Source organism: Wyeomyia smithii, chromosome 3, assembly GCF_029784165.1.
Source record: "Wyeomyia smithii strain HCP4-BCI-WySm-NY-G18 chromosome 3, ASM2978416v1, whole genome shotgun sequence".
Taxonomy (NCBI): Eukaryota; Metazoa; Arthropoda; class Insecta; order Diptera; family Culicidae; genus Wyeomyia; species Wyeomyia smithii.
The window spans coordinates 206,028,350-206,052,061 of NC_073696.1; the positions used below are offsets into that span (position 1 = coordinate 206,028,350).

The 23,712-nt window shown below is 42.0% G+C and overlaps 1 protein-coding gene across 1 annotated transcript; it reads right to left on the reverse strand.

The window, feature by feature from the left end:
- Positions 1 to 442: 442 nt before the first annotated feature.
- Positions 443 to 23,664, reverse strand: LOC129729716 (inactive rhomboid protein 1-like). Its single transcript, XM_055688477.1, has 7 exons — positions 22,110 to 23,664; positions 3,004 to 5,308; positions 2,718 to 2,945; positions 2,318 to 2,659; positions 2,001 to 2,255; positions 1,682 to 1,939; positions 443 to 1,621 (listed from the first exon to the last, which is right to left on the reverse strand). The coding sequence occupies exons 1-7, from the start codon at positions 22,706 to 22,708 to the stop codon at positions 1,124 to 1,126; spliced, it is 4,485 nt and encodes a 1,494-aa protein (XP_055544452.1). The 5' UTR covers positions 22,709 to 23,664; the 3' UTR covers positions 443 to 1,123.
- Positions 23,665 to 23,712: the final 48 nt, after the last annotated feature.

Genomic DNA, 23,712 nt, shown 5'->3' on the forward strand with positions numbered 1-23,712 from the left:
ATGAGTGCGGATATTGGAATCGAAACATTATTATACGTATGAAAATGTTGGCTGTGCAGTGACCCACCAAGTTGATCACCTACAAGACATTGATCAAATCGGTAGTCCTCTGCGGTTTCAAGACCTGGGTTATGCTCGTGGTGGTCTCTTCGGTGTTGCGTACCATCTTCGGTGGAGTGCAGTCATAGCTCGAGTGGACTGAAGACGACTTATACGTACAGCAAGTGTTACACCAAAGCTTGGTGTTTGTAACTGTGACAACTCAAGGGTCGATCTTGAGCCAAATTCTGTGCTAATATTATCCAGAAACAGAATATTTGTGTAATTCCACATAGAATTGGTAAGAAAACTGATAATCCTACCTAGATTCTCTAAAATTTCGATAAATTGTCGTGAACACCACTCTTGTAAAATGCTTCAGAAGAATAATTGAAACGGCTGGTTAAATTGAAATAGAGGTTTTATTAGAATTTGCTTACAGTTCTTCCTTGACTCAGTGTTATCATTTCTCCGGTATTCTCATCTTACAAATCAAATGTTTCTGTTTTCCGGTTTTGTTTTATTTTGTTACTGAAGTTTATACAATATCATTTTGTAATATCATAGAGGAATAGCTATCCGAACTAACTGAGGGCAATTCTATGAATTCTTTTCTTTCAATCCACTTTATTCGCCTGCATTCTTAATTCTTCTGCTAGCTTGTGTCTATATTAATATTTACTATATATTCAATGTAACTCTTGAGTAAAGTTAGGGAAAACGGGTGACTTAAGAATAAGGAAACGTAAACGTAACTAGGCGTGTCAGTGCTATATATCATATCGTTTTGTTGTTAATTTTTTTCAATATTTTGATCATTTAATTGTAAAGAGATACGAATATATATGCTTACGTTGTTAATAGAATGCTTTTGAACTAATTGTTTCAACTAAGATACGGTTCGTGATCACATTTTTGATGGAAAGAGAGATATAAAAATTTAAATTACATTGTCACTATGTTGTTTGTTGTATCACATGATAAACTGATAAACGACCTGAAAATCATTGACGTCATACAAGGCCAGCAGGACAAACAATACGAAAAGTAACTCCAGCGATGTGAACAGTAGGAAACATCGACGTCATGCATTCGTGTCGGCGCTACGCGGCTGACGTTGGACACATTGTCCCTTTTCACACATACTTATACCTTTTAACAGATTTTTTTTATTATTGTTGCTACTACTAATCTTATTGATACCACCGGACATGCTGATGCCACCACCACCTCCTCCACCGTAGTCGTGATGATTGTACAGGATTCCGCCACCGTGGCTAGTTGGCGATTTGAAGTTGTTGTTCACGTTGTACGTTGTAACAATATGATTTCCGCTATTGATTATACCGCCTCCGCTGCCATGGCCGTGGCCGTGACCATTCCCAATCCCTGGATTGTAATTTTGGTAGCCTTCGTACAAATTATAATGGTCATGATAGCTGTGTACGGAATTGTGGTCCGACAGTTGGTTTCCATCGATGAAGTTCAAGGAAGAGAACAGCGTTGGAAAGACGTAAAAAATGATAAACATCAGGGCGTATACGATCAGCTGTACAACCACGCATGTCCAAATTAGGTTCAACTGCAAAATCGGGAATTAAAGTTAGTTAAGAAAGTCAAACGCTAGAAGGAAAGGTCATACCTTGCTCTTTCTATTGTGTTTCGTTACACTAACGAACGGCACGAATGCCAACGTCAATCCGATACCGAAGAGTAAACCGGCTATCAGCCCGGTGAAGTTTTGCTGCCATGGCAGTGTTCCTAACCCGAATAATGTAAACCCGATGATAAGTAATTTAATCATAGCTACGTGTGGTTTCTTCAAGCTTTTCCAGTGACACAGTATCAGCTGTACCATCAACGATGACAGCACTCCAGCTAATGATGGCAGTGGACCGACCTGTGAAGAGAAAAATGAGAATTAGAAGAAAAGCCTGGCTTGGCAAGCCACGGTTACATACTTCAGCCTTGTACGGCACAAAGATTGCACTCGTCAGGTTCCCGGCGATTCCGGATCCAATGTAGAGGATCGCCATTCGCAATGGCCCAATGAGTCGCTCTAAATCTGACATCAGCATATGCTGAAAGGCAACTGTGATTACTAGATGTATGATGCCTGCGTGTAGACAAAGCGACGTGAAGAGACGGTAAAACTGATCCGGATAATTGTTTGCTATGAACGGAAACATGCCGCAAACGTCGTTCAAACAAGAAATCTGAAGAAGTCAACAAAATTGTGAATAGTCAAACTTACTACAATAGATCAACCGATTCATACCTGCGAGCAAAGAGATGCCTCTTCATGGAAGTACCCGTTGACGAAATCACAATATTCTCGTGTAGTGATGCGGCACTCGCCATAGATTCCGATACAGCAGGGATGACCTATCACCTCGCAAATCATATGCTCGGCAGTATGATCCTTAAACCGGAATCGCTGAGAGAATTGGTTGTTTTTACGACAAATCGGCCATTTTGTGATGTCGTCCGGCCATTCGTGTGGTGCGATGGAAGCAGGAGCATCGCAGTACTTTGGATCAAGACCACAAACACTGCCAGAAATGCGCCCCCCTGGGCCGGATTCACCCGGTGACCATTTTTTCCAAGTTGCAATTGTCTTCTAGAAGTAGATTTTTCTGTTCGTGAATAGTTAAAGGGCAGAACGCTTTTCTACCTACCGTTGGCCAGAGCCCGCGCATCGAACAATCCGCTTGAGAGCTTTGGACACACCCAGAATCGTCGTTACGAATACAGCAAGCCGTCTCTCGTTCTTGTTTGCGCGTTTTCGTAATAACCTCCGATATTCGGGAGTCACGGCGCATACAGGCACCGTACTTCGCACCTAGATGTACAATATCGATGTTCTTCAGCCCTATCCACACATTACGAGTTTCTTGATGATGAACCTATAATTAGACTTATTTTCTTAATCATTAGTTCAGGGGTTGTCGATAGTATATTTACCTGTTGTAAACTCAAGCTAGTAACCAGCACCTGAGCCGTCTTGTACTCCATACCGATTCCAATCGGACCGAAGCCGTAACAGATTAGGGAAATAACGAGCACGAGCACTTGTACCGTATTGATCCAGTATGTAAAAAACGGTCTGTAATCATAGCGGTCATCCAACAGGTTTGGTCTAAGAAGTTTAATTTTATTTGCTATTGGCCTCATTGAGTTATCTAGTACTCCATCCAAAATATGTGAAGAAATTCGTTGACCAAGTGTACCGTTGGCACCTTCTCGTGCCTGCAGATGGAGTTCGGAAGACCTGGTACGCCATCCATTGATTATTCCACTGTCGGTAGTCGCTCCCAGTCCTCGATCATTTTCGGATACGAAAAGCTGTCGAGAATTGTCAACAATCTGTCCCTGGTTTGGCTGCTGGGCAGTTGGTTGAACAGGTGCATCGAAAAACGTTTCGTCATCCTGTATTGGTTGTAGTCCATCACAAAGCTCATTATCATCGCCAGTGAGTTCAACATGTGCCGGGGCAAAGCTACGTGACCATTGTTTCTGTTTTCGCAACCGCTTTCTCGTGATACTGTGCACCAGAAATGACATACCATTCCAGATCACTGTCGGCACCGAAGGTTTTCGTTCAGCTTTGAAGATGAACGTATCCGAAGCAGCATCGTAAGTATGACGAGGGTTTGCTCGCTGTCGTCGGCTTTGTTCCGTATCTCGCTCATCCTGGCTTTGCGCTGGCAGTATATCCGGTCTGTCGATGGGAGCAGCATTCTCTTCGGCTGCATTGTTGTTTGCATTGTTGTTTCGAAGCGGAAAATCGTATTCATCCTTCAGCTGACCAAACCGCCGGTACGCGAAACGTTTCTGTCGATCTTCCCATTTATGACGTTCGTATTCTTCGTTAAGGTCGTCTACTCCGAAGAATTTCGCTGTTTCATGTTTCATGTATTCTTTGACGCGTTGTTTTCGGGAAATGCTGGGAGCGGAAGGGCGAAAGATGAGTTGTGCATTGCGCTGCAATGTAGAAGCAGGTGATTCGCTAACTGGTGGCGAATGTTGTGCTGACATAGATGGTCCCGGAAGCGATACTGATGCAGGTGAAGCCGACACTAGTGGCGGCGATGCTGATTGCGCAGATTGTAATTGCATTTGTGGAACTTGCTGTGGGATCAATTGTTGCGGTGGTACAGATTGTACTGCTGGCGGTGGTTGCATTGGTTGTTGTGGTGCGGGTGGTTGTTGTAAAATGTTCTGCTGCTGATATTGAACCAATATCGATCTACTGTTACTACTGGTCATGATGCTCTGCTCAGATGAGTTCGCGGATAGCTGCTGTGACTGTGGTTGGGGTAGTTTGGCTTGATTCCTTGGAATTGTCGAAATGTCGCTCGACTCATGTGCACTGTAGTGTTCGATTGCTATTTGCGGTTGTGATTGCGTTGCCGTTAGCGTAGCTGATGGAGACTGGGCCGATTGTTGCAGGTGCTGCTGTAGTTGCTGGTGCATGTTGTGTGGTGGATGTTGTAAGCTATTTGAAGATGGTGCTGTAGTCATGGGTGTTGACAACGATGTTGGACTCAATGGCGAGTTGCGACCGGTCGATTCTGTCGCTGAAGATAGTGACAGAGGCTGTGGACTGATAGGACCACTAGTTTGCGTAGTTTGATGAACTCCAGTTGTTCTGCGTAAGGTATTACAATGCAAACAAGATGCAGTACCATTCGGTTCACTCATGACACTGACCGGTGTTGCAACACGGCACGATGGTTGGTCGAGAAAATCTGCACTCGGGGTACGTGCTAGAAGATATTCGGTGCTTTGGCCCGACTGACGTCCAGCGCCAAGCGTTTGAGACGAAAGAGCAGAATTTGGAACTGAACAGCTGGCGGTTAAGGATGATGCACATTTTTGCGGACGAACACGTGGTGGTGTGGCGTAATGATCGGATGTATCAAAACTCTGAGGAGTTGAAATGGTCTGCTCGTTCGGGCATGATTTGACTCGGAAGCGATATGGTAAAGTATTGGTTAGGTGATTTCCCCTTTGCTGTGATGTGGCAACTGCGGTTTGCGTAAGTATGGTGGCCATTAGCTGCGTCTGCGGTTGGTACGTCGGCTCTTGCGGTGGTGGAGTGGGAACATAGCGTTTGACTGGGGTGTGTACATTGGAATTCAGATATCCATAGCTATCCGAGGCAGCAAGGGGATTTGTGGCACTAATGAAGTGTGCTGGAGGTGGAATAAACCGTTCGCATTGTGGCGAAATATCACGATAATTTTCGGTCAAACTGTGGCGATATCTGAAAAGAGAATATGGTTGAAAAATCGTTATGACCACCTAGACAACTCAATTTCTTATTAACCGTTCCGCGTGGGTGATGCCATTTGACATCGCATTTCAACATCAATTAAAGATTAACAAAAAATCTTGAAATTTCGAACGATGCAACTGTAAAATACGTTTCTAGCACCGATTGATTACCAATATGCAATACAGTTCGACCCAATTTTGCATATAATTGATAATAGAGTAATACGGAATGGCCTCAGACTAATCGACTTTGCCACCTTCGAAAACATGGCCATACGTAGCACCTTCTTCCAGCATAGCCTCCACCATAGACTCACCTGGAGATCACCGAATAGAACAGAAACACAAATCGACCACGTTTTAATAGATGGTTGGCACTTCTCGGACATTATCGATGTCAGATCACATCGAGGCGCTAACATCGATTCGGATCTCTACCTAGCGATGGTTAAGATACGCCAAAAACTACCCGTTGTGAATAACATACGGTACCGTCGCCCGCCACGGTATAATCTCGCGCGACTGAAGCAACACGACATCGCAACACAGTACGCGTCATCGCTCGAAGCTGCACTGCCAGAAGAGGGAGAGCTCGAAGAAGCCCCTCTAGGGGATCGCTGGAATGCCGTGAAAACAGCTATCAGCAGTGCTGCGGAGGAATTCCTGGGACACGTGCAACCAAATCGACGTAACGAGTGGTTTGACGAAGAATGTCAGCAGATTTTCGACGAGAAGAACGCAGCGCGGGCAACAATGCTGCGTAGAGCCACCCGTCAGAATGTGGAGCGATATAGACTGAAACGGAGGCAGCAAATCCAACTCTTCAAGGAAAAAAAGCGTCGCCAGGAAGAGGAGGAATGTGAAGAACTCGAGCAGCTGCACCGCACACACGAAACACGAAAGTTCTACCAAAAACTCAATGCATCCCGCAGAAGCTTTGTCCCACGAGCCGAAATGTGTAGGGATAAGAACGGAGGCATTTTGACGGATGATCGTGAGGTGATCGAAAGGTGGAAGCAGCACTACGATGAACACCTGAATGGCGTGCAAGCAGGAGACCACAACAGGAGCGGAGAAGACGTGGTCGGTGCAACGAACGACGAAGATATGCCCCCAACAATAAGCGAAGTAAGATGAAACAATAAGCGAGTAAAGATGCGATCCGGCAGCTCAAGAACAACAAAGCGGCCGGAAAAGACGGCATCAGAGCTGAGCTTATTAAGATGGGCCCCGACAAACTGCCTAGCTCGCTGCATCGGCTGATCGTCGAGATCTGGGAAACATAACAGCTACCGGAGGAGTGGAAAGAAGGGGTTATCTGCCCCATATACAAAAAGGGCGACAAACTAGACTGCGAGAACTATCGAGCGATCACAGTCCTGAATGCTGCTTACAAAGTGTTTTCCCAGGTCATCTTCCAACGTCTGTCACCATTAGCCAGCAGGTTTGTTGGAAGCTACCAGGCCGGCTTCATGGAAGGATGGTCTACGACTGACCAAATCTTTACACTGCGGCAGATCTTCCAAAAGTGCCGTGAGTTTAGAGTCCTTACACACCATCTTTTCGTCGATTTTAAAGCTGCATACGATACAATAAACCGACAAGAGCTATTGAAAATTCTCGACGAAAACGGCTTCCCGGGGAAGCTGACAAGACTGATTAAGGCTACGATGGAGGATGTGAAGTGTTGTGTGAGAATTTCGGGTGGAACGTCGGACCCATTCGAGTCTCACAGGGGGCTCCGACAAGGTGATGGTCTCTCCTGCTTATTGTTTAACGTCACGCTAGAGGGTGTTATGAGACGAGCGGGGTTTGACATGCGGGGCACGATTTTCAACAGATCAGGTCAATTTATTTGCTTTGTGGATGACGTGGATATTGTCGGCAGAAAATTTAAGACGGTGACAGACCAGTCTACCCGACTGAAACGTGAAGCAGATAGGATCGGACTGAAGATTAATATGTCAAAAACTAAGTATACGCTTGCAGGTGGGTCCGAGCACGACAGGGCACGCCAAGGCAATACAGTAACAATCGACGGGGATGAGTTCGAGGTGGTCGACGAGTTTGTGTACCTTGGCTCTCTGGTAACTGAGAACAACGATACCAGCCGGGAGATAAGGAGACGTATTATCAGTGGAAGTTGTGCCTACTATAGCCTCCAGAAAAAACTACGGTCGCAAATCCGGCGGGAACGAGAAGGCGAGGGGCGCAACGAGCGAGATGGGTGGACCAGATGGAGCACGATCTGCAAAGTACCGGGTGCCCGCGGAACTGGAGGCAGGCAGCCATGGATCGAGTGAATTGGCGGAGCCACGTTATGCAGGCCATGTCTTGGGACGTACGGCCATCTAAGTAAGTAAGTAAGTAAGTAAGTGCTGAGTAATACGAGGTAATTTTTCTAGGCAAAACCTTATTTCTTCTCGCAGGGAAAGGTTTAATCTGAATAAACGTTATTACCATAGCATGACATTAAAGTGGTAGGACTAAGAGAACTGAGGTGAGCACTTAGGCCGATTTTTTTTTCCAAAGGCATGACCGCATTTCGGCAGTGTACAGATTCTTATTGAACAGCCTTATAAACAGCTCTAAACTTATCGGAAGTCGATTGGTTTTGTCTCCGCTTGGCGAATTGGATTTCAAATTTGTATGGAAATTTATATGGGGAAACCTACTTTTTTGCATTTACCTTTCTAGAGAGCTCAATAATACTCTAATAATGCACTACATTATGTTAAAGTATAGTATTTTAGATGCCTAACAACTTTGCCGAAGACACTGAAGAGCTATAGCTGTTCAAAGTTGAGTATGTCGATTTAAATGTAGAAAATCTTGTTTTCTGCCAACATTACCAATGTACCGGTGTCAGCAGGATTTCCATCAGAAGTAACCTGTCGTAACGAGTTAATACACTCAGCTGGATCAAGCAAACAAATTTAGGTCAACATTCTAGGCGTAGGTAGAATCTACAACGTGTTTCTGAGGTCACTTCTGATGGAAATCTGACTGACGCCGGTACACTGGCAGTGTTGGCAGAAAAAATGATTTGCAACATAAATTTCGACATACTCAACTTTGGACAGATCTAGTATTTTTTTGGGACACCCTAGCTCTTTAGTGTCTTCGGCCAAGTTGTTAGGCATCTAAAAACCTACCATTTGAAGTCATGAAACCGTTGGTTTGAGCCATTTTGAGCTCTTTAGAATGGAAAATGAAAAAAGTTGGTTTTTAGATACAAATCTCCATATAAATTTGAAATGCAATGCGCCGGAGCCAAAACCAATCGACTTCCGATAAATTTAGAATTGTTAGGGGCCCTTAAAAGAACAAATAAACTTGGTTCTGACCTTCTGCTATCAAGTTTCGTTTTTTTCATATAACAATTCCCCACCCTAATGAACATATGCATGGAATTTGATAACAGTATGGTAGATGTTGTGGGCTTGCTGAACGGCTGGATAATGTGTACCATCGGGGCCAAGTGCGCCTATAGGAATAAAATAGACCCCACATGTGGTCCTTAGCCTCTCATCCAGCCACTCTTATCCCGACCTCCACGCGGTGCCAGCTGGGATACGAGTAACCAAGGGAAGATCGAGTAACCAACCCCGGTGGGAACTTGGTCTTATGCTGACTCTTTTGAGTTTCCGAGCGTCTGTCCTCCATGTTAGGAGCGGCTCAAAACGGCGTCTGTACTTCAGGTTAGGAGCGGCCGATTACCGTCCTCGTGCCAACGCGGGACACTAAACAGTGTTGTGCACGATGGTCATCCCGCGAGACAGGGGGTTGGTGCGCAGGCCCTACAAGAAGCCGCCATAAAACACTCACAAGTAAAGAACGAGGAACAAAGAAATTCGGACTGGAACAATCGGCACAGACCCATGCGACGAAAACGGACTAACGATTGGAAACTAGGGACGTGGAACTGCCGGTCTCTCAATTTCCAAGGGAGCACACGAGTGCTTTCCGAAGTAATGTAATCCCGTAGATTCGACGTCGTAGCGCTGCAGGAGGTGTGCTGGAAGGGCTCAATGGTACGTACGTTTCGGGATGGGAATGCCATCTACCAGAGCTGCGTCAGCACGCATGAGCTGGGGACAGCTTTTATAGTGATGGCGAGATGCGTTAACGGGTGATTGGGTGGTGGCCAATCAGTCCTCAAATTTGCAGGTTGAGAATCAAGGGCCGTTTCTTCAACATCAGCACCGCACCGAAGAGGACAAAGATGAATTCTACGCGCAGTTGGAGCGTTAGTACGACCGCTGCCCAAAACATAATATCAAGATCGTCATCGGGGATCTCCACGCTCAGGTCAGCCAGGAGGAGGAATACAAACCGGTGATTGGAAGGCTTAGCGCGCACCAGCTGACCAACGAAATGGGCCTAAGACTCATCGACTTTGGCGCCTCCAAGAACATGGCCGTGCGTAGTTCCTACTTCCAGCACAACCTCCTACACAAGTACACCTGGAAGTCACCAAATCAGACAGAAACACAGATCGACCACGTTCTGTTTGACTGTCGGCACTTCTCAGACATCATCGACGTCAGATCCTATAGAGCACTAACGTCGACTCGGACCACTACCTGGTGATGGTTAAGATGTGCCCAAAACTCTCCGTTGTTAACAACATTCGGTACCGACGTCCGCCTCGGTTAGAGCTCGCGCGACTGAAGCAGCCTATCGTCGCCGACAATTACGCGCATTCGCTCGAAGCTGCGCTGCCGGAAGAGGACCAGCTGGAGGAAGCTCCTATCGAGGACTGTTGGAACACCATCAGAACAGCCATCAACAGCGTAGTGGAGAACGTCATGTGGGACGAACCCAACGAAAAGAGTGGTTCGACGACGAATGTGGGAGGGAGATGGATGAAGAGAACGCTGCGCGGGCGGCGAAGATGCGCAGTGCCACTCGTCAGAACGTGGAAAGACATAAACAGAAGAAGATGCAGCGAACCCAAATCTTCCGGGAGAGAAAGCGCCGCCTGGAGGAGGAGGAGTTTGCAGAGCTGGAACAGCTGCATCATTCTCAGGAAACGCGAAAGTTTTATCAGAAGCTCAACGCATCCCGCAGAGGCTTGGTGCCGCGAGCCGAAATGTGCCGAGATAAAGATGGTAGTATTCTGACGGACGATCGTGAGGTGACCGAAATGTGGAAGCAGCACTTCGACGAACACCTGAATGGCGCCCAGGCAGGAGACCATGGCGGCGGAGAAACAACAAATGTAGAAGGATGCCATCAAGCAGCTGAAAAACAATAAATCGGCCGGGAACGATGGCCTCGGAGCGGAGCTTTTTAAGATTGGCCCGGAAAAGTTGGCCATCTGTTTGCACCGGCTGATTGCAAGAAATAGGGATACAATGAATTGGAGAAACTTTGTTTATCAGGCTATGTCATGACGGAATGCCAAATAAATAAATAAATAATGGTAAATGTTGCTTTGTCAAATTTCACCAACTTGGACGAAACAGCAAAACAGCAATTACATGACGTCGTGGTAAACAAAAGATTGTCTGTATAGCAACTGATCTTTGGATTTTCAAAAACTTGATGAGGGCTCAACTCCAGTTGTCAATTTCAATTAAATTTTCACGTTTCTACTATTTATGTCGTTAGATGTAGAAATTCTTGCAAGTTTATTGTTCAGTTTTTAGTTTTGCTTTTCTAATCATGCTCATGATCATGCTCAGTTTTTTATTTTGCTAATTCATTTTCTCTAAATCATAGGCACCTCATTTCGTTTTAGAGACCCAAATTTTTCTCCCAAATTGTGAAAATGGTTAATGGATGACTTCTAATCCTAGTATCAGAGGTTATGATGCAGTGAAAAAAAAGGTCATTCGATAGTTACACCGTTAATAACTTTATTTAACATTTTAAAAGTTACAACGGGGTAACATTTTCCTCTCTTACATTGTAAAGACAATAAAATTTGCAACAAGCGCTATAAAGAACATGGGTTATCATTACAGCATAATTTCCTTATGTAAATTGATCGCTTTGCGATGTGGAGACATGGGCATCAGTAAGAACCTCAGCAAAAAGTCACAACGCAATATCTTGCTGAACATGTGAAAAGGGCCAAGTGCCATATGTAAACAAGCCACAATTTCACGTTTTTCAATGAATACAAGCTTAATCTACTCGTACAAATAAGATTGTTTGATTAAGAGTAAATTCTTTTATCAATAAATCTTATTGGTAAGAGCAGATTTCGCTTGTATTGAGCAAAAAACGAGAAAATTTGGCTTGTTTACATATGGCACATGGGCCCTTTTCACATGTTTGGCGAGATATATAACCTCATCTCAAAAACAAGTATAAGACGAACAATCGAGCAAAAGTTGCTGTTAGGGGTACTGGGGGTAAGCCCGGCACTGAGGGTAAGTCCGTCACCCCTAGAATTTTAATAGAAAACGCTAATTAACTGTGTTTTGGAATATGTGAAGTGTTGGTATTTAATATTTTAGACATTTTAAGACACATCGAAGCCACCGTGAAACGTCAAACGTTAAAATAATAAACAAAACATACGCTACTGCAGCTGATGCATAAAAGGATGTAATTTTTCGCGAGTGGAACTTAAGCTTTCATTTATTTCAAAGGACTAAAATAAATTTTCGTTGCTCTACAATTTATTGCCTGTATTGTTAGCAATCACTGGAATTCGATCTGAGGTAAATCGAAGCGATAAATTTGTAGAAATAGTCTTTTTAAAAAAATGTGTGCTGTCGGGGTAACACCGTCACCTAGTGAGTGGGGTAAGCTCGACATGGTCTGAGGCTAGTTGGATGTTACTGACACATATTTCTCACCTATTACCGATGTCTCGCTGATAAATAAATTAATTAATCGACTTAGAACCATGCACTAAAGCTCTTCTGTGATTTATGAATGATTCCAAGGGTTATTGGGGGTGTCAAATGTACTGAATCAAGTCACAAAACTGACGGCTTTCCCGGTGGTATTTGAAATATGCTCCGGTGTGGTCAATGTGATCCAGGCTTCAACGAAACTAGTTTATAATATGATTTAAAGTGCCACATGATAGGCTTGCCGAGTATCAAATTCTTTCTTTGTTTATACATAATGTTCACCGGAACTTGTTCCGGCAATCTGCCCAGAACCAGCTAACCGACAACAACCAAATTCAACAGTAACATACAGGAATGTAAGATCTCTCGTTCGGCGGTTTCCGAATTCAAATTGGTTTAGTTAATTTGAGTTAATTCATGAACAAACTTAGGTGCCGGTGTTACCCCCAAAGGGTGCCGGTTTCACCCGCACTGATTGTTAAACGTCGTTTTTATCTTAGTTTCAAAACTTCACTATTCCTTGTTTGAAAGTACTGAAAACCTTCATATCTTGTAGAAAACAATCTGGGCAATTATTCTGTGAAAGAAATATAACGATATTGGCCATCAAGTGCTACTAATGAATCATTTTCCTTAGGGGGCCGGGCTTACCCCCAGTACCCCTACACAGCTTGTGAACATGACGCAACTTTAAGAAGTATTATTTTGTGTTTGTTTTGTGTATCTCGCAAGCATCACGTTGGCAACTTATATGCTCCGCTTCTGGATCTATCCAGTGAAGGTTAGGTTTTCAAATGCCGTTTACACGGTTCAACAACAAACCCAACATCGTTGTTGATGTAAAGTTTTCTGAAACAACGATGCAACTTTATTTGTTGCTTGTATTTTCACAACTTCATCGTTGTAACAAAAGATGTTTCTTGAAAATTCGGAATTTTGTTAGTGCAACAAATAATCCCAATTTAATTTTTTATTATGATTCTGATTTGCATGGGAACGATGACACTAGGAGTGGAGTCACCGATCGATAGAAATAATTATACTACAAGGAATGCGAGGCAGCAGTGAATGAGAAAAACCGGAACTGGGTAGAGATATCACCAGGTTGTCGAGGGAGAAGAAGGCCAAGCATTCGCGGGCCCAAAACAACAGAAACACGATTCTCAGACGAAATAACATCCAACTATCCATTATTATTCCATTGTCAATCTCTTCGTGGCGACTAATGCTTGTGTGTTCCCCGATGCTGCAAGGTCTCGGTTGCCTCATGTGCCGAAGTTAAAAACCCTCGGTTGGCGTGCTCACGAATGGCTCTCCAGTGTTTTGTCTTGAGCTCGCGAAGAAGGGTAATACGAAATGCCCTGCGTGGTGTGTTTGTTAGCAGATGAGCCACATGCGCTTTGGAGTGCTGTGGTTTCCCCATGCCTGGGTAGAAGTAGTTTGGAGTACACTCATTACTCTGGTTACATTGCATTTTTATAGCTGTCAGTTTTTTGAAAATCGAAAAAATGCTGTCACCCGAACATCGTTCATCATCTCATCGGAGCATCGGAAAACAATTCGAAATCGTGCAGTCAACGGTGAATGTTTTGATTAAATGTAATTAAATGTTACTATAAAATTCTGAGCATCTAACGGAAGGAGAAATGCGGTCAGAACAGATATTCTATTAGTGATCAGGATTACAAGCGTGTTGTGAAAGCGTTTATGCGGAGTCCCAATATTCGGTCGGGGATGTGGCCAAAAAGTTGAATCTCTCCAAGTTTTTCAGAGATCCAAGGAGTCAGTTCAGAGAGCCAAGAACCGGGAGGAACTGCATACATACAATGTATAGAAGGCTCCAAATCGCAACGAACGACAAATCACGGTAAGAAAATCACGGGACCGAAAACTGCACACCCAGATGCTGACGAAGTCTCTTTGTCTCATCATGGATGATGATCCAGTAGAATCCAGTAGCTTCCGGGGCCTTCCGGGGACTGTTCTTCACTGCTCAGCAAAAAAAAGTTAGTATCAAGCTGCACAACGTTACCTCAGATCTTCTCTAACCAACATATCTTACAGAAATGTTGCGAATATAGCGTACCCACACATCTCATCTTCATTGACTTCACGGCGGCTATGGCAAATGCTGATGCACGACAGCGGATTCCTGGAGAAACTGATGCCATTGATCAAGACCACCATGACGCGAGTGATGGGCTATGTGCATATTTCGGGGATACTCTAGAGCCGTTTTGAATTTCGCAGAGGAATTAGACAAAGCGATGAACTCTCCTGTTTGCTGTCCAACATCGCCCTCGAGGGTGTGACCCGGAGAGTGAGCATTGACACGAGTGCACGATTTTCACAACGTATGTTTAGCTTCTGGCCTTCGGGGATAAGTGTTGCTTCATAACACGTAACTTTTCGCTGGCAGAGAAACCCATCGCCCGACTGAAAGCTGGAACCAGACGAATTCGAAATAAATGCAATCTAGAGGCTCCTAGAAGAACTGCACAAACTTCCCAACTTAAGTCTCTGTAGCTTCTGAAATTTCTATGGGTCCCTGAACTTCCTGTGGCGTCTCATCAAAAACCTTAAAAACGGAACTTGATGAGTGGGAGAGGATGGTCATAAGAGAAAATTGGAATGATATATCTGGCTTACGGCATTACTTGGGCTCAATAAAAAACCTATGTACGTTAACGGGACTTCTCACTGGTTACTATTCGAGCAAGTACTATCTGAAAAAGCCAGACATACTTGATGGCAAGAGGTGTCGCTTCTGCAGACTTGAGAACAAAACTTCGGAACAGCAACTTTGCGAATGCCGGGTATTAGTAAATAAAACACGTGTGGAACGAAAGGCCTTCTTAGATATTATAATTTAACACAATGGTTCCCAGACCTATTGCTCGGCGGAGCACTTTTTAAGCCAAAATATTTGGTGGAGCACCTGCATATTTAACAAATGAGTAAATGGATTAAAAAAATGCAGGTTCGTTAGCAAGTTTTGATAAGGCTGTCACTTTACTAACTGGAATACAAGTAACCTTAGTGAAGATCGGGTTGAAAACATAGTGGGAATTTAGGTCGTATCGTAATCGTAAATTTTCCATGTTGGGCGGCGTATAACTGCGTCTTATTCGGAGCATTGCATGGCATTTCTCAGACGATATGCGGTACCTATGAGGTCGGCACAGACAAGTGTTAACAAGTAAACAAGTTGAGCTCTTCGAGGAAGATCTGGCTGAACATTCAGTGGTTGTCAGTTGCCGGAGTTGCTGCTGAGTACACTTAAATGGTTTACGAACGGATTGGTTAACAACTGGTAAGGACGGCGTCTTGCCGTAAACAGAGACTTTCACAGGAGTTCCCCTCATTAGTTCAAAAATGATAGTTTTTCGCCAAATATTTTGTTTTAAAAAAGTGTTTCGCCGAGTTTAAAACGTGGAAAACTGACATAATCTGTTTGTTGCGATTGGTTTTTATTTTTGTCAAAAACGCTGCTAAGCAGTTGCAAGGCACTTTGCGGAACATAAAGTGGTCCACGGAGCACGATTTGGGTACCTCTGCTTTCATCGAAGTGTGATTCCTGTCTGGGATACTTGTGCAAATTAAAATTGGACAGTTATGCACCGAATTGAATCACCTGTAGTAAGGCTGAGCTTATTACAACAGATCTCCTATTAATGGTCGCAGGGGTTCAGTCTCCTAAAGTAGAAAATGTCTCTGTAGACGGTGATGAGCTTAAAGTGGACGACGAGTTCATGTATTTGATGTCACTGGTGACCACCGAAAATAACACCTGCGAAGAGATCAAGTGACGCAGCCAGGCTGGAAATCTAGCCTTTTTTGCACTCTAGAAGACACTTCGATTGAATCTAGTGCGATGACGCACGAAGTTGATGCTGTACCCAACCCTGATCAGACCGGTAGTTTTCAATGGAATCGAGATAACAACCCTTCTCGTGCAGAACTTGAGCGTCCTTGGGGTTTCGGAACGGACTTTCTGCGGTGGAGTGCGGACAGACGGAGGAGAATGGCAAAGCTTGGAGAAACCCCATTGCGGTCAGGTCGTAAGGATGCCAAACGACAACTCGATGCTTCTCTTCAACAACCCTATCAGCACCAGAAAAAGAGGAGCGCAGCGTGCACGATTACTCGACCAGATCGAAGTAGACTTGCGGGAGTCGCCTGGGAAAATGGCGGAACACAGCCCAGAACCGAGCAACATGGCGACAATTTCTTGGTACAGACTGAGCTGCCACTGTCGTCAGATTGATAAGGTAAGTAAGGTAAGTAAGGTTCTTAAAACCATACAACAAGAATTAAACATTTCCGCAATAATTACATGATTTAACTTGTCATTTTTCAAAAAAATATTTATTTATAGCTTTACTAAGATTCATTCAGATACTTTTATTGTTTGTTCTGCCACAAATGGTTACATTTCATCACTATCAGAGGATCAGATGGAAGCTGTTCAGAACAGTGTTGGGTTGAATTTTTGTTTTTGAATTAAAAATTTATTCTTAAGACAAAGTTCAGCATTCCGATTGATAAAAGACTAAGAACATTTAATAACATGTTGTACCTCGATTATAAACTTGCTATGAGCTCGTGGAATGTCAAATTTAAACTAAAAACTAGTTCTTAGTATTTGAATTGATCGGACCAATATAGGTCCACAACGTGATTATTGATTCTTGATGACGTGATTATTGGTGGACTTGAGTAACAAAACTCTTGTCTCTTGAGAAAATATAAAATATAAAATATGATATAGATGAAATTTTCGCTTTCTGAAAGGCATCTGGTTGGCCAGCGTAAAAAAATCGGAAAGTATAACTGCCAACTATACTCGGAAGGTTGCTGAGTAGGAGTAAAATCGAAGAGGATGTTGGTGTTCCGCCGACCTTGGACGAAGTCAAGAAAGTTGTAAGGAGTTGAAAAGCCGCAAAGCATCTGAAAAATATGATCTACCAGCTCTGAATTTTTAAAGTCGGAAGCAAGCGGCTGTTGAATGCAATCCATAGGTTAGTATTGAGGGTGTGAACCGAATATAAACTGTGAACTGGTTAGATTAACTGTTCTACCCAGTCTACACGTTTCACCAATTCAACTGCAGCATTTATCGAGGCATAAAACTCCTCAATTCTGTTTACAAATTTCTCTACCATATAATGTTCCGTCGATCAAGACCGTTGGAAAAAGCCTTAGTCAGAGAGTACCGGTGCGATAAGCTTAAAGGACCTACAGTGGACCAAGAGAAGTAAACTTGCAGACCCATTTTTGCCTTTCTCCTAGAGAGGTATACTGCCGGTACCTGGATAACTGTCCCATAATGAAAAACAACATGTTGAGAAAACGGCGATTTAATATTATCCGTGAATTTTCGGATTTCAAGCAATTACATCCAGAACCAATGACCATAACAGTTTCATGGCACCATAAGTTTATTGTTGAGAACAAAAAACCATGGATGGATTTGGTTTTATGTTATATAACTTGAAAAAAAAAAGACAAAATGGGACAAAATATGCGTGTACATTTCAAAAGTACTCGCATATTTTGTCCCATCACATATAAATTCAACCAGCAACCGGCAGTATCATTGGCAACATAGATTGTACTACAGAAAAACAACATTAGTCTAGTCAATTAAATGACATACTTCTATGTGCCAAAAATAATCCGATATACACTAATCTGGAGCAAAATTATATGTTTGCAGTTTGTACCACTATGCAGTGGGACTGTAATGCGGGTACTTTCAATATGGGACAAAAACAACTTGGTATTTTTTCCATGTTTTTCCATACAAAAGTATCATTTTTAATTTTTTCCAGAAAGTATGATAACTACTAGGTCGATTCTCGATGATAACTCAAGAGTGACCAAAATCAGTATGGGACAGTTATGCGGGTAGCGGCAGTATAGCAATCACTGGAAAAACCAAAGGTATAAAAGTGGTCCCAAGGCCGAATGTCATATACCACTCGCCCCTTTTCGACGAACTGAGCATTTTCTGTATGTATGTGTGTGTGTGTGTGTGTATGTGCAACTTTTTTTTCTCACTCTTTTTCCTCAGAGATGGATTTTTAGTTTAGAGTTTAGAGGTTATGTATCAAAATTTAAAAATCACGAAACATCAATATCTCAGAAACCACATAACCGATTTCAATAAAACTGGTTTCAAATGATCGGGCTGTCTCCAAAACCCTTAACTTTTAAATTTCGTAATGATTGAACATGTGGTTCAAAAGTTATGTAAAGGAAAGTTATCCTGAGGTTGTTTAAACTCACTCATTTTTCTCAGAGATGGCTGAACCGATTTTCACAAAATTAGTGTCAAATGAAAGCTCTAGTTGCCCGATAGGTTGCTATTGAATTTCATTGTAATCGGATTGTAACTTTGTCCGTTGTTCATAAAAATGTGAAATCATTTGATGAAAGTAAACATATTGACTTTCTCCTAACGATCACTGGCTACTTAAAAGGTAGAAAAGTGAGCCAAATGGCCGAATGTCATATACTACTCGACTCAGTTCGACGAATCGAGCATTTCCTGCATATATGCATGCATAGGTGTATATATTTTGTGTGGGTGTGTACGTGTGTATGTGCACTTTTTTTTCGCACTCACATTTCTCAGAAATGGTCTGACCGATTCTTTCTATCTTGGTGTCAAATGAAGGGTCTATTTGCCGCTATGGTTGCTATTGAATTTTATTGTAATCAAACTTTTGGTTTTGGCGCTGTGTCAGAATGTGGAAAACGCTCTTATATCTCAGAAGCTATAAACATAGTTGTATTCAAATTAATGGGCTTTTAAACCCCTAAACAATAAATTTCATAAAGTTTAAACATGTGGTTTGAAAGTTATAAATATAAAGAAACTTAACCCGCAGACTGTTTAAAACTATAGCTGCGATCAAAATATGTGGCCTCAACATCATTTAAATTCGATATTGTACTATTTCAAAGTTTGCGGCCTTGCTCGGGATTGAAGTTGAAATTAAAAGTCATTTCTATCATTTCACCTTTTGCCTTTCTCCTAGAAAGGTATAGCAATCACTGCAAAAACTAAAGGTATAAAAGTGCTCAAAAGGGCCGAATGTCGTTAATCACTCGACTCAGTTCGACGAACTGAGCATTTTCTGCATGTGTGTGTAACGCTCTCGCGATCTCACTCGATTTTCTCAGAGATGGCTAAACCGATTTCAATGAAATTAATTGCAAATGAAAGGTCTAGTTGCCCTTTAAGACCCTATTGAATTTTATTGTAATCTGATTTCTAGTTTAGAGGTTATGTATCAAAATGTAAAAATCACGAAACATCAATATCTCAGAAACTATACAACCGATTTGTACAAAATTAGTTTCAAATGAACGGGCTACCTAAAAAACCCTTAACTTTTGCATTTAATGGAGATTAAACATGTGGTTCAGAAGTTATGGAAAGAAACGCGTTCTGGAGACTTTTTAATCTCACTCATGTTTCTCAGAGATGACTGGACCGATTTTCAAAAAATCAATGGTAAAATAGAAGGTCTTGTTGCCCCATAAGACCCTATTGATTCATTTTGCAATCGGATTATTACTTTGCCTGTAATGTTTAAAAATGTGAAATCCAGCTATGAAAAGAAACATATTTCGAAGACTACTTGGACTCACTCACTTTTCTCAGAGATGGCTGACCCGATTTCCACAGAATTAGTATCAAATGAAAGGTCTAGCTGCTTCATCACACCCTATTGAATTTTGCTGTAATCGGACTTCGTCTGTAATGTATCGAAATGTGAAAATCACGAAACTTCATTATCTTAGAAACTACACAACCGATTTGAACAATATTGATATCAGATGAACGGGTTAACTGATGAATTATGATTGAACATGTGGTTTCAAAGTTTGGCTGCCCTATACGTTACCTTCTCATTTGATTGTAATCAAACTCAAGCAACCGTGATGTTTTAATTTGTAAAACAACGAAAGTCTATTATCTCAAGTATTGCACGACTTATTTGAAAATAACTAGTGTCATACAAACGAGTCATTTCTCAAACTTACAAATAACCACTTCATAACAATTTGATATGCTGTTTAAAAGTTTTGGAAAGAAAAGAAATTCAAATACTATTCAAAACTATACCTGCTTCGATCGATATATGTGGCTTCAACATAATTTAAATGTGGTATCGTACTATCTGAACGTTCCCGGTATCGCTCGTGATTAAATTGTTCGAAATTGAGAGTCATTTCTTTAATTTCGCTATTTCTTAAGCACTAACATTACGTCAAATTTCATATTTTATACTTCAATTACAACATCAATATTTTAGAACCCAAAGAGTGAATATACCTTTATTGGATTTAAGCATTCATGTAAATCTATTTTTATAAATAATAAGTTTGAATGAGAAAGGCTGAGTCTGACCGCTAGGTGGATTAATTTAGGTTTTTAGACTTCAAGGTGGTGTACGATAAAGTTTAGCACAACAAATTATGTTTGAACAAGGTTTCCCAACAAAGCCGATTTAGCTGATTCCTCCTAACTCCTAACTCGTTCCTAACCAAAATTGAGCACATAGTGGCTGGTAGAGAGCGAGGAAGTTCGTCGAGTAGTGGTAGGTACGACTTTTGAACTAATCGATGAATCTTGGTAGTTGGCTCTTTTGTAACGCGAAAACGGTGCGGCCACGCAGTAAATAAACAGACAGCAGATGCTAACAGGACTAACATTAATGAGGTGAACCACGAGGTACGCAGATATTGTCAGTGTTTATGAAATACAGCAGGCTACAGTGGGCTGGCCACGTGACACGAATGCCTGTGGAGTGACCAGTAAAGATAATGCTCAGCAGAGAGTCGGACGGAGCGTAGATGAAGACACTCGATTTGTGGGTGAAGACTAGTTCAAGATCAAATGATGTGACCAAAATATTGGTTGTGTGGATAGCTCTATGGACAGAAGGTGAAGAAGATTTTTGAGAGGAAACCAAACCTCTCTATCCGGACTATGGATCGAAAAGTGGAATGGCACCAGGATTCGTTCAGAAATCAAAAAAGCGTTCTGGTTTGAAGTCCTACAAACTCATGATGTTAATCCATCGTTTTGGCCTGATTTGGCATTATGTCACTATGCTAATATCGTGATGAAGTGTTACAAAGCCAAAAATGTCAATATTGTGCCGCTACGTTTAATCGAAAGTTATTGGAATCTAGTTAACAAACATTTTCTCCAGAGCTGCTAGCAAGATCACCGAGGAGACTGTACAAAACCTAATGAATGAAGTGAAGCGCAAAGTACGAGATTTTCACATCAATGGAGAAAAATGATGTTTGAACCCGTGAATTTTACTCCCGTATCGCAAAGTTATTCATAACTTTAAAATATAAATAGCCATGTGAGAAGAATTATACTTTGCGAAGGTTTTATTACATTTTTTGGGTATCCCATTGCGGATACAAGTCTTAGAATAAAACAGTTTCAAAAAAGTTCTTCCAATAATTATTATTACCAATCAAATTTGATTGTGTTTATGGCATGCAAAAATAGAATCGATATTGTATCTTGTGTACAAAATAAATCGATAAAAATCTTAACATAGGAAAAAAAATCAAAAAACAAAACTTAAAGTGAAAAATAATATGCATGTAACGTATCAGGCTCACTTCAGTACTGGTAGCTCTATTGTATGTGTAAACCGTTTTATAATTGATAGTTTTAGTAAGTAAATTCAATCAAAAAACTTGCTAATAAAAATGCTCTTTCGTTTTCAGAAGAATGCAGGTCAATTTTTGTTATTATGTCTATGCATCTTAGTGACCTATACCTCACAAAGTGGTCAGGTAATTTATAATTTTGGAGGAAAATAGAAACGCGATTTTCAATTCATGCTAAGTTCGATGAACAGATGGCTCCAAAATACTGTCATTCGAAACATAGGTATAAATGATATATGATGTAAAAATAATCTCCGTTACCTGCTATTTGAGGGGCTCATCGTTCGCTGCTGTAAGGTGTAATGGCGCTCGGGATAGTGATGTGCTGAGGGTGACGGTGATGGCATTCCCATCACGTAGTGGTCATTACTGGGCGCTGGCGACGGAGGCTGTAGACAGCTGCTATCGTCGATGACGTATCGTTCACTGTGAATTATCCGGTTACTAAGCGTTCCATAGTGAAGATCGGGTACATAGCGTTGGCCAGAATGGTTGCTAATTATACTGCCGCCCCCCACGGAAATATTATCCGCCATACTCAGACCATCGTGATAGTTTACAGCCTGTGGCACCAGCTGCTGTTGATAATGACTGGGTCCATAGGACGATCGACGACTTCCCCGAGTGAGCGTACTGCTACTTCCACTGGGACCTCCTGATTGCAGGAGCTGTCCTTGACCCTGGTGATGCGGCAGCGTGCTGGACGATAAGACAGCTGATAGCTTAGCCTGATTGTGCTGTTGCTGTTGATGATGGTGGATTTGTTGTTGTTGTTGTTGATGATGATGGCCATGTCGATGATGTTGTTGTTGTGGATGGTTAGAATTTGCGTACTCTGAGCAGTCCTCCATAGAAGACATTTCCTTATTTTCTATAGAAATGAAGCCCGGGGTGCCATTAATAACGCCCTCATATTGTTTTCCTCAGACAGCTGCTCGAAAACATTTGCTCTCGTTTGTCTTGTATTCCTCGATTAAATAACAAAAGATTGTTGAAATTAGCATCAACAATAAGTACGTGTGTCGAACACGATTAGAAATATCGATTAGCAGATGGAAATATTCTAAAAAAAATCTTGTTTCACTGCAGAACGCTATTAACCACTTGATATTTCCACATTCATTTTCTCTTCTCCGTTTAATGTTACACCTTCGTCTTTATTGTAGAAAAAAAAAAAGATTTCTAAGCACTTCACTATTGATGTTAACTACATACTTTTAGCTTCACAACATACGTAGCTATAAAACGTTTCTTTTATCTAAGTGTGACAGCAGAAGCTTTTCACCATTGCTGATGTTCCGTCTTCAAATTGGATGACGAATAACTAACTGGTGGAATTTCCATCCTCCTGACGGGGTTGGGAAAAAATGCAGAGATTTTCTTCGATATTTTACACTGGAATCTGCCCTTGCCAATTTGCTGTTTCTTATTTAGACTATAACAGAACCACGGACGGCCGGAGATCTAAGTTTTCCATGCGAGGACGGACTCCGCCGAGTGAAGGGTATTCAGCAGCAAAGAAACGAAAAAAAATCTTTCAAAAAGGATTCCCTTGAAGTACATTTAGAGTGCCAAGGAAAATCACTGCTTTTCTTAAGCTGTTTCACTCATTTGCAACACTTTTCAATACTTAATACTGCGTCATGTTGTAATGTGATATAGCAGTCTTAGAAGCGAAAACTTTTCACTAGAATTCGAATTATTTACTGAATAAAAGGTATTTTTGCTGCTGCCTTCCGTTTTTTCAATTGATAGAAATAAAACTTTCATCGTCACATATTTGGTTTTTCCTTCACACTGCGAATGTGTGTGCGTGTGCTGCTGAGAAGGTGTTTTGAGCTTTTCCGACAGTTGCTCTCTCCAG